This window comes from Ochotona curzoniae, unplaced genomic scaffold (genome assembly GCF_017591425.1).
Source record: "Ochotona curzoniae isolate NIBS_2020 unplaced genomic scaffold, NIBS_Ocur_1.0 scaffold_2587, whole genome shotgun sequence".
Classification (NCBI taxonomy): Eukaryota; Metazoa; Chordata; class Mammalia; order Lagomorpha; family Ochotonidae; genus Ochotona; species Ochotona curzoniae.
In genome coordinates this window covers 3,395,501-3,406,861 of record NW_024467096.1, presented here as the reverse complement: position 1 = coordinate 3,406,861, position 11,361 = coordinate 3,395,501, and the positions used below count along the sequence as shown (strand labels likewise).

The window sequence follows — 11,361 nt, the reverse complement described above, 5'->3', positions numbered from 1 at the left end:
ATTATAAAACATTGACAAAAGAGATGAAGAGTATATCACCAAGCTTGGTTAATAAAGACTCCTTAATGAATCCTAGACTTGCTTGGTGTGATCTCTTTTGTACCCTGCAACATCTGGATAGTATGGAAAATCTAGCAATATCAATTCTTCTAATCCATGAATGTGGGGTGTCTTTTTTTATATCATGAACCAACTGCCTAAGACCACAACACAGAATCATTTATATAATTTCTATTATCACATCACTTGCATTCTTCATACACATAGGGGGAAAAACATTTTAAAATTCATATGGAACAATTTACAAAAGACTTCAAATAGCCAAAGCAATCTTGAGCCAAAATAATAAAGCTAGAGAATTATAGTATCTGACTTTGGAACACTTACAAAGCTAGAGTGACAAAAACAGCATGGTACCAGCACATAAACAGACACAAGCCCAATGGAAATGAATATAGAACTCAGGGATTACCCCATGGACGTTCAATCAACTGACAACATCGGGAAAATGAAATCCTCTTCAAAAAACAGCAATGGGAAAACTGAATATCTCTATGCAGAGAAACCACATATCTGTAAAGCCTCAAAATAAACACTGCATATCCTTGAATTCCATTTTTCATGAGCTGCTTAAGTATTCTCATGCATACACAATGGATTATGGCATTTAAAAGACTGAAATTCTGTTACTTGCATTAACATGAATGAAACTGAAGGTCTTTATGTTAAATAATTCCAGCACAGAAGGAGACATGTGAAAGCTAAAAAGTTGTTCTCAAAGAAGTAAGGAATAGGCATCCTAGTGCAACGGTTCAGTTGGCCAATCCTTCCCTTACAAGGGCTGGGATCCCATTTGGGCACTTGTTTACATCCTGGCTACTCTACTCCTCTTCCAGCTTCCTGCTTGTGGCCTGGGAAAGTAGCAGAGGATGGCTCAAAGCCTTGGAACCTTGCACCTGCATGGGAGAACCAGAGTAGGTTTCTGGCTTCTAGCTTTGGATTAGCTTAGCTCTATCATTGCACCATTGAGGAGTGAACCAGCAAATAGAAGGTCTTTCTGTTTCTCCTTCCCTCTGTAAATCTGTCTTTTCAATAAAAATAAATGAATCTTAAAAAAAAAAAAAAGTGGGCCTGGCACAGTGGCCTATTGGCTAATGTCCTCATCTTGAACATGCTGGGATCCCATATGGGCACAGGTTTTTGTTTGTTTGTTTTTAAAGATTTATTTATTTTATTAGAAAGGCAGATGTACAGAGAGGAGGAGAGATAGAGGAAGATTTTCCATCTGATGATTCACTCCCCAAGTGGCCACAATGGCCAATTGCTGTGCTGATCTGAAGCCAGGAGCCAGGAACTTTTCCACCCGGGGGCAGGGTCCCAAAGCTTTGGGCCATCCTTGACTGGTTTCCCAGGCCACAAGCAGGAAGCTGGATGGGAAGTGGAGCTGCCGGGGTTAGAACCGGGCCCATATGGCGAGGACCCTAACCATTATGCTATTGCACCAGGCCCATGGGCACAGGTTCTAATCTCAGCAGCTCTGCTTCCCATCCAGCTCCCTGCTTGTAGCCTGGGAAAGCAGTTGAAGATGGCCCAAAGCCTTGGGACTCTGCACCAGTGTGGGAGACTTGGAAGAGCTCCTGGCTCCTGGCTTCGGAGCTGCTGCAGCTGCTTGGTGAATGAATCAGCAAACAGAAGTTCTTCCTCTCTGTCTCTCCTCCTCTATATATCTAATTTTCCAATAAAAAAAATCTTGAAAAAATTTTAAAAATTGGAAACACTGCTTAAAGGAAATAAAAATATTCCCTAGAACTCAGTTATTTTAACAAATATTAGGTATTTACCAATAGTAAGATGGCTAATGAATTTGCTCTCCAAAGAATAAGGACAGTTTATCGGAATGACAGGATATTAGGATATCTCTGGGTGCTTTACAAAAATGCAGTATTTTTGAAAAAGAGATTGTACCTATCAGCATGTGTTCACCACATATTGGACAATGACATCGACAGGACAGTGGCCATCTGTCAAGACGAAGCACAGCTGGCCAAACAGCTGCTGCACCAGCATTGCTCACCTGATAAGCCACCACTTGGTTTCCACCACGTTTTCTCCTCTCCTGTAGGCTGTGGCATTGCTTTCTCTGAGCTGCCCAGATTGCTAAGGTTCTGATGTTCAACCAGGTACACAGCCTTCACAGCACACCTACCAAATCAACCTGCTTCAGTAATCATTCCAGGAATGGAAACAGCTTTGCCCTCCATGTGGGCAATGCTAAGTTAACAACAGCATAAATGCTGTACTCATAGCAATGGCCTATATTTATCAGCACTCACTTATGGAAGCTACTGTGCACCATGCCTTACATACTCCCTCAAACTTTTCTTTGTGAAGTCCCCATCTTATAAGTCAACAGTCTTACAGGAAAAAAGAAAAATCACCCATTGTCACCATGTTCAAAGAATTTGAACCTAAGTCTGACTCTTGGCCTGCTCAAGAGCTGTGTAAGCATAAGCTTCCCCCAAGACAAGCTTTTAAGTGCAGTTTGGGAGGCAATTCTAGGAACAGTTGGGAGGGAGTAGGAAAAGTAGAATAATGATATAAAGGAAGCCAGTAAAGACTGTGCTTTCCAGCTAATTACCTTTGGCCCCAAATTCTGCTGGGATACTCTGGGAGACAGCATCAAACACGCCTCAGAATTATCCCATTCTGAGGGGTGCAAAGCTCTTCATTATTGGCTAAAGGCTGCTTCTTCCCTGAGGCTCCACCTGTCACTGACTCAGGGATGCTTCCAGGTGCTCACATTCCTGAATTTCCAGCGTGTCTGAATTCGCCCTTTTTGCTCCAAAAAAGCAGCTCTCAGACTGAAAGCCACCAGTCTGTACAATCATCAGCAGCCACCAGTGCTTGCCACATTGGAATCACTATTATTCTCTTTTGTTGGGTCAGGCATACATCTGTGGAGCTGCGGGGCAGTATGTCAGTGACACTGTGCTGCACTGACACCTAACCACTCAAAGCATCCCACTCGCCTTCCTATCATGACCAGCAACATCTGAGTCCTAGTATGACCCTAGTTACACTGTCAAACTGAGATTCTTATAACATATGGTTTATATTTCTCCTTTAAAAAGAAAACCATTCAGGAAGCAATGAAACAGGATTTTATAATGAAAAAAATAAGCGGGCTGCTTCCTAAATTCAGCTATTTTGATTAAAGCCGGCAGCTACATTTAAAGCTTAAGTAGGAAATGCAAAGATCACGACTCAATTCCATTTTCTCTCTGCCCTTCCTTTTCCTTGATGATGCTGTCCTCCTGGAGACCATCAACTTCCAGGGACTGGGATCAGGCCGACAGAAAAAGAGCTGGACATTCCAGAGTGGAAGCTGGAAAGGCTCAGATAGCAATCTTCACCTGAAATCCTTGGAGGGGGTCTGAAACCTTCTGATAAAAGACACATCATATAAATGTCTTTCTGAAATGTATACATTCTTTTTTTTTTCTGAGAATTGCCAAGAATTTAGGAAACTCTTAGTTACACAGGATCACAAAAGGTCCAGATCCTGATCTTAGAAATGACATTAACCGTCTTGAGTTGGAAGGCACCAGGGCAGTTTCTCTGATCTGTCCCAGAAGTGAGTGCATGCCTTTGAAGCATGATTTACTGTCTACAACCTTACATCTAACAGCCTGGCAATCCACCTGTTTTAGTTCAGCCCCTTATGCAGTGGCAGCTTTGGCTGTCTCCTATGGAGAGGAACATAGTCATGAAAACATCTTTACTTTAGAAGTGAGTCAACTGGAAAAGCCACTGGTGCTGCATGCTATAGATTGGATGGATCAACCAGAGTTGTATACCCATGATACCAGAGGGACTACACCTCCAGGACAGGCTCAAGAGGCTGGTCCTGGATAATCTTGAGTCTCAGGCATTCAAGTAGCTGTGAGTTCTGATGCGCCAATGCAAAAATGGTTATTTATTTACCCAAGAGTTTAAGAATTCCTATTCTGGGCAAGGCCTTTCTAGACACTGCCAATATTGAACAAGGTAATGTCTTTGCTCTCACAGAGATTAAACTCTAGTTGGAAGGCCAAATGTTGCACAAGAGATCATAGTATTCTGAGAAATGGTGGTGTGAAATATTTTAGGGACACACACCAGTTTGCAGGGGCAAGATGGAAAAGCAAAAGGAAAGGCTTCTTGAGGGGAAATAATCTGACAGTAAACTCTGAAGCCTATGACATCAATCACTACAGACAACTTAGAAGTGTGTGTCTTTGCCATGTTGCTTTGCCAAGTTGCAGACTGAAATAATCAGCAACTGGCATATTCTTCTCTTGGATAATTCCAAATCACTCATTAATTCCACATGTACAAAAATGAATTCCTAGTTTTCATTTTTCTAAAATATTTAATTTACTTAAAAAAAAGTTACAGAGAGACAGAAAGACAGAAATAAAGGTTTTCCATCTGCTACTTAACTTCCCAAATGGCCAGAACTGGGCCAGTCCTACGCCAGGAGGCAGGAGCTTCCTCCGGGTCTCCTACATGGGTGTAAAAGTCCAACAACTTGAGTCATCCCTCACTGCTTTTCCAGGCCATTAGCAGGGAGCTATACCAGGAGTACAGTAGCCAGGACACGCATTGGTGCCCATATGGAATGCTGGTGCTGCAGGTGTATCAGCTTGCTATGGCATGGTGTCAGTTATTCCCTACTTATCAAGCCTACCCCAATTTTTAGATGACAAAATGTTGGTATGGAGAAGGGAGAGGAATGAATTCTTAAAACATTTCTCCTAAATGTAGTACTAACTCCTCCAGGAAAAAATAAATTCTTGCCTTACTTCCCAATGTTTGTGAATTAGTAAAACAGAGTCTACTGGGCAAGTCTGAGTGATGTCTTCATTTGGGATCAGTCATTGGGACATGAAGAAGGGCAGAGAGCAAAGGGATGAAATTTCTCACATCCACGCTTGAATTTCTCAGAATAGTACTGGGCTACACACCAAAGGTCCCCATAGCAAATGTTAGGTTTTGCAGGCCATAGGCTGTCTGTTTCACACAAGTCTGTTTTCCAAGAAAACCTCAAGATGGATAATGCTTATGTAATTTTCACATATCATAAACACTGTTCTAATTAGAACACACGTGCGTGCACACACACATGTGTACAAACAAAAAACTAAAAATGTCAAGACTGCTTATAGGCTATGCCAAATACTAACAATAAAATGGCAGTCGACTGGATTTGGCAGGGTGGATTGCAGACCCCTGCTGTACCTTGCAGCCACCATCTTTGTGAAACAATAGATTCACAGCATCTTCTTTAAGTCTTTACATTTCCATTGCCTCTAGAATAACTTACTTGGTTTATATGATATGTAATGACTACAGTATGACCTCCACCTACACTTTCATACTCATCTTCCACACTCAGCCACCAGAAACTCTCCTACAACCCCTCTTGCAACCAGGCTGTGCCTGTATGTTTGAAACATCCCTCTTTACCTTTCCATTATCTATACTAGCAGATTAAATGTCAAAATAAATAAATAAATAAAAAATAAAATTGCAAACAGTAGAGAAATGGATAATGGATAATGAGATACCAGGCAGTCACTTTATAGTTGTAGATGAATGAGAAACACTATTGATGAAATATTAAAACACATGATGAGCACAGGTTCTAATCCTGGCAGCCCTGCTTTCCCATACAGCTCCCTGCTTTTGGGCCTGGGAAAGGAGTAGAGGACGGCTCAAAGCCTTGTACCCTGCACCATGTGGGAGACCCTGAAGAAGCTCCAGGCTCCTGGTGGGCTCCTGGTTTCAGAAAGGTACAACACCGGTCATTGCAGTCATTTGGGGAGTGAATCACTGGATGGAAGATCTTCCTCTCTGTCTCTCTTCCTCTCTGTATATCTGACTTTTCAATAAAAAAAAAAAAATCTTAAAAAAAAAAAAAGCAAAAGGAGTTTCACATTTCAGGTATTGATGATCTCACACTTTCACTGGGTATTATCCTTACACTTTTGCTAACTGAGAAGTAATAATTTTGATAGTACTTTTTAGTAGTCCCAGGTAACACTACTTTTGCCCAATCACTTAAATGACCTTAATGCTCTCTCATCCATACCCTCACCTGTCATGACTTCTGCGAAAAACGAAAATGTGTCCTAGGTTTGGCAATGTATCCTCTAAAAAAAAAAAAAAAAAACCCACAAACATCCAGGAGGGACTTCAGTAAACTTGGTAGAGTGGTAGGTAATCCCTGGGAACAGGATCTATACTTTCTAAAGTACATATTAGCAAATAAGAAGACAATTCAAGTTTAAAGTTAACCCCTGGAATCTCAGTTAAATATGTAACTTATATGAGAGAAATGGGACAAGGAAAAAGTTTTAGTCTACTAAACACTCAGTTTTCTAAAATCATTCCTAATCAAAGTATAATATACTGAGAGATTTTTAGTTCCTGGCCTTTGATGAAAAACTTTGAAAGGTAGCTTTTTGTCCATTTTTCTTAAGTAGAATCACAAATTTATCCCCAAATTCGAGTTAAACCTTAAAGCTTTGAAAACCAATGCGAGATGCCCATTAGATAAGGGTAGACACAGGGTCACTCTTGGCCATCAGTACTTACCTCTGCAGAGGTGGGGCCCACCACGGGTGGCCAAATGCACCTGCTGAGCACCATCTGAAAACACGTGTTGCACATTTTGTTCAAAATTTTGTTCATTGGAACACACATTTGTTCCAACTGCCTTGAGAATTACTCAAAAGATGAGGACTCGCCGGGGTTTGACTTTTATTGAGCATGCAGAACAACGTCATCCAAACCCCAAAGTGCTAAAACCCGAGAGGTGCCAGACCAGTCCGACACCCACCCGCCTCATCCCTACTAGCTTTCCCTCCGGCTCGGGCTCAGCCTCCCGCCCGCCGTGCTCCGAGCGGATGGACAGCGGCGTTCCTCCTGGGGTCCACTGTCCCCAGCGGAGGGACGGCGGCGGGCCCCCGCCTCAAGCGCTCGGAACAGGAACGGGCGGACTCCTGTCTCTCAGAGGCGCCGGGGCTCGGTCCGCCCCTCAGCGCCCCGCCCGGCTCCGCCCGCGTTCGGTGGGCTTCTCCCACGCTGTGGCCCGTGTGTGACGAGCTCGAAGCCGAAGGGGCAGGCTCTGGGCGCCGGGCCGAGAGCTGAGGGAAGAGGGAGCCGGGCAGAGAGCTGAGGGAAGGGGGCGCCGGGCCGAGAGTGAAGGAAGGGGGCGCCGGGTCGAGAACGGAGGGAAGAGGGAGCCGGGCAGAGAGCTGAGGGAAGGGGATGCGGGCCGAGAGCTGAGGGAAGGGAGCGCCGGGCCGAGAACGGAGGGAGGGGGCCGCAGGGCCGAAAACAGAGGCAAGGGGCCGCAGGGGCCACAGCTGAGGGAAGGAGGCGACAGAGGTGGCTGTTGGCAGCCGCGAAGGCGCGACGCGCGGCGGGCTCCTTCCCGGAAGCGGAAGCTCGGGGGGCGGGCCGAGGAGGACCGGGAGCCCGCGGCGGTTGAGTCCTTTGGTTGAGCGTCCTCGCTGCCCTCGGTCGGTGGCGGCTGGCACTCTGCGAAGAGATGGTCAGGTCCGGAGCTCGACCCGGTCAGGTGAGGGCAGCGCGCCCGAGGAGTCCCCTGGGCAGGAGAAGGTTCACGGGCCAGGGCAGAGTAAGAACCCTTGCTTGGGAGAGAAAAAGTAAACCAGCGGCGTTGAAAAGGCCGGGCTAGGGCATTTGGTCTTGCGCCGCCAACACAACGGGTCTGTCCCTTGGTGAGAGTGTTCTCCTGGCAGCGTTGTGGCCCTCAGACCACGGGCAGGCCCGGGTTCGAGTCCCGGATTTAGCCTCTACCGGCTTCAGGACACGGTGACCTCAAGTCCGGTCCTCAGCTCCTGACTAGTGCTGCAGTTTGCTGATATTAGTTATCTATTGCTGCATTTTAGTATTATTTTTAAAGTCTCCCAGTTAGTGCCTTCTGCTTTAAGGCCTTCCTCTTCTCAAACACTCACTTTGGTTTAAATCCGACCCTGGCACACGCCCTCTTTGGTCATGGTGAATCTGGTTCTTTGCTCTAGCAACAGTTAGCACCTGGCCCATTCCAATGAGGCCCAGCCTCTTTGTCCTGCAGCAATCTTAGCTGTGGCTGCATCCTCTCTGCCATGCCCCTGAGTGGTTGGCCTGGCACCCTCATGTCTCTCTCCGTTGGGTGCTCTTGGGTCCCTTTTTTTGGTTCCCTGTGATAACCTTCATCAGTCCACTCGAGGCCGGAGACATCATTTATCTACCTACTAGGAAACTACTTGCTCTCCTTATCTTCACGAGCTAAGATACACTTGGCATATGGTAGATTTTCAAGAAATGAATCAACTGTTCCTTTTGTTCTCGTTTACCAACACATCTCTGATGCTGTCTTCTCCAGTGATAGGAATGGTAGGGTTATTCCATGATCTGGCTTGATAGCTCTTTTATAAAGATTTGTGAACAGTCCCCACCTTTGTAGAACTCTCTGTTTTATCTCTTATGAAATGAAGCAGAACACAACCATTTTGTAAGAGGGAAACCATGGTTTTTGTAATCTTCACCAGCAGGTTCAGATTCCCATTCTGCCCTGCTGCTGTTGACAACAGTAAACAAAGTACTTTTTACTTCTCTGAGCCTCCCATGCCTCAGCTATAAAGTACATATAACATCTCTTACATTGATGGCATAGACAAGTTTAGGCCCGTTAAGACACCTAATTTGGTCCTCTGCTATGATAAAATATAGAAGCTAACATTTAGACAGCTTTTATTGTTTCGCAAGTACTACTCTGTTTTATACGTGACATACATGCACTCTTAATCATCATAGCAGGCTTTATGAGGTAACAATGTTATCCCCATTTTATGATGTGGAAATTGGGAGATGAAGAATTCAGGCAGTTTCCCTACAGGTGTGCAACTGATTAGCTGAAAGAGAATTCAGGCTCACATAGCTGGTGCTTGAGTCCATTCTTTTAAACATATGTTATGGACTTAGTAGATGGAAAAGTTTGGACAAGCCACTTCGGGACTTCTGTATGGGTTTCATATCACAGAAGCCGTGACAGGTGAGAGGGTGTGGATGAGAGGCCTTAAGGTCAGTTAAGTCATTGTGCAAAAGTAGTGTTACCTGGGACTACTAAAAAATACCATTAAGGAGATTATTCTCAAATAGCCAAAGTGTAAGGATAATACCCAGTGGAAGTGTGAGATCATCAATACCTGAAATGTGAAACTCTTTTTGTTCTTTTTAAATCAGAGTTAGATTTTCGGGCCCGGCGCGGTGGCGCAAGTGGTTAAAGGTCCTCGCCTTGCACACCCGGGATCCCATATGGGCGCCGGTTCTAATCCCGGCAGCCCTGCTTCCCTTCCAGCTCCCTGCCTATGGCCCGGGAAGGCAGTCGAGGACAGCCCAAAGCTTTGGGACCCTGCACCCGCGTGGGAGACCCGGAAGAGGCTCCTGGCTTCGGATCGGCATAGTATCGGCCCGTTGTGCTCACTTGGGGAGTGAATCATCGGATGGAAGATCTTCCTCTCTCTCTCTCCTCTCTGCATATCTGCCTTTCCAATAAAAAAATAATAAAAAAAATAAATCTTTAAATCAGAGTTAGATTTTCAACAACAGGCTCATTCTGCAGGTTGCTGCAGTGGCCACGACTGGGCCAAACTAATGCCACGAGTCTGGAACTTTGGGGTCTCCCACATGGCTGCAGTAGTCCAAATACCTGGACCCTCTTCCATTACTTTGCCCAGGCTACTAGCTAGAAGCCAGGTCTGAATTGGAGCAGCTGGAACTTGAGCTGGTACCCAGAAGGGAAGGCAGTGTCGCAAGCAGCAGCTTTATTTGCTATACCATAGCACCAGCCCTTAGGGTGCTCCTTTTGAAAAGGAAATGTATACATTGTATTAATGGCCATTGAACTGCTAATGACCTTTCACCAAATACTCAGACATTTAATCCTGAAAATGAAAATACTGTTCTCAGTATTTAGAAAGGTTTATTTCAGATTTATTCTTGTTTTTGAAGAGTCACAGAAAGTGCTAGGCATTTGCTGTACCAACCTCTAGATGCCTACTGTAGCTAGGTCTGAAGTTAGGAGCCAGGAATTCAACCCCAGTCTCCCAGGTGGGTGGCTAGGACCCAAGTGCTCAGAGCCAACACTGCTGTCTCCCAGGGTCTGCATCAGTGGGAAGCTGGAATTGGAAGCAGGACTAGGAATCCCACCAGGCACTGCAGCATGGAACATGGGTGTTCTCACCATGGAATCAAGTGCCTACACATTCCTTTGTTTTTTAATTCTGAAGATATCAGTCAAACTAAGACCATACAACTACCATTCAAGAATATGTACAAGCATTCAAATTTTTAAATGTTCATGTGGAAAAAGATAAGTAAAAACAAAAGTCTCAGAATTACAAGTACATTCCTATGGTCCAATAGAAAATGTATGTGAAAACGTTGCAAGCTCTAGTAGCCAACATCTAGTGCCCAAATCTTGGTTTTTAAATACTATAACCTGCTAGAGGAACTGTGACTTCCTGGGAAAATGGCTCGTTTCTGGACTGAAAGAGGGAGTATAAAAATGAGCCTGTATATCAAACAAAAAGTTTCTGCTCAGGAAAAGGAACAATAAAGCAAAGAGAGAGCTTAAAGGATGTGGGAAAATATTTGCAAACCAAATACCTAGTAAAATTAATATCCAAAATGTATAGGAACAGTTGCAACTCAACAGAAAAATAAATATAACCTAATTAAATGAGCAAAGTATTTGAATAGACATTTCTCAAAAAAAAGGCATGAAGATGCTAGTAAGTACGTGAAAAAAAAATCTCGGTGTCACTAATCATTAGAGAAATGCAAAGGAAAACCATAGTGGAATGTCACCTAATGCCTGCTAGTATGACTTTGCTTTTTGAGCCTTGATTAAGCTATATAGGAATTGAAAAACTTGTTTACATGGTGGAAATGAGAATGAATCCTTAGAAAATAGTGTGGTGGGCCGATTCTGTTTCCAGGACTCTTTAAGTGCCCTGAGCTGCTGCCATGAGCAAAGCTCATCCTCCCAAGTTGAAAAACTGTATGGACAAAGAAGTTGTCATTTAAATTAAATGGTGGCAAGCATGTCCAGGGAATATGGCAAGAATCCATTCATGAGTCTGGTGATAGGTGAGTGTGTGGAGATGGCAAATAGTGGATAGCAGAACAATACTGGAATGGTGGTAGTACGAGGAAATAATGTAATCATGTTAGAAGCCTTGGAACTAGTGTAATAATAAATGTTCAGCAAAATAATCTATCTTCTCCAAAAGGACCTCGTTTGCT

The 11,361-nt window shown here is 44.2% G+C and overlaps 1 protein-coding gene and 1 pseudogene across 2 annotated transcripts in view; both read left to right on the top strand.

The window, feature by feature from the left end:
• The first annotated feature begins 7,597 nt into the window (after positions 1-7,597).
• CCDC14 (coiled-coil domain containing 14) overlaps positions 7,598-11,361 on the top strand; it is a 42,124-nt gene continuing 38,360 nt past the window's right edge. For both annotated transcript variants that reach the window (XM_041003000.1, XM_041002999.1), the window contains exon 1: positions 7,598-7,627. In XM_041003000.1, coding sequence (XP_040858934.1) covers positions 7,598-7,627 — 30 coding nt within the window. The remainder of the gene's footprint in view (positions 7,628-11,361) is intronic.
• On the top strand, positions 11,083-11,309 carry LOC121171338 (annotated as a pseudogene).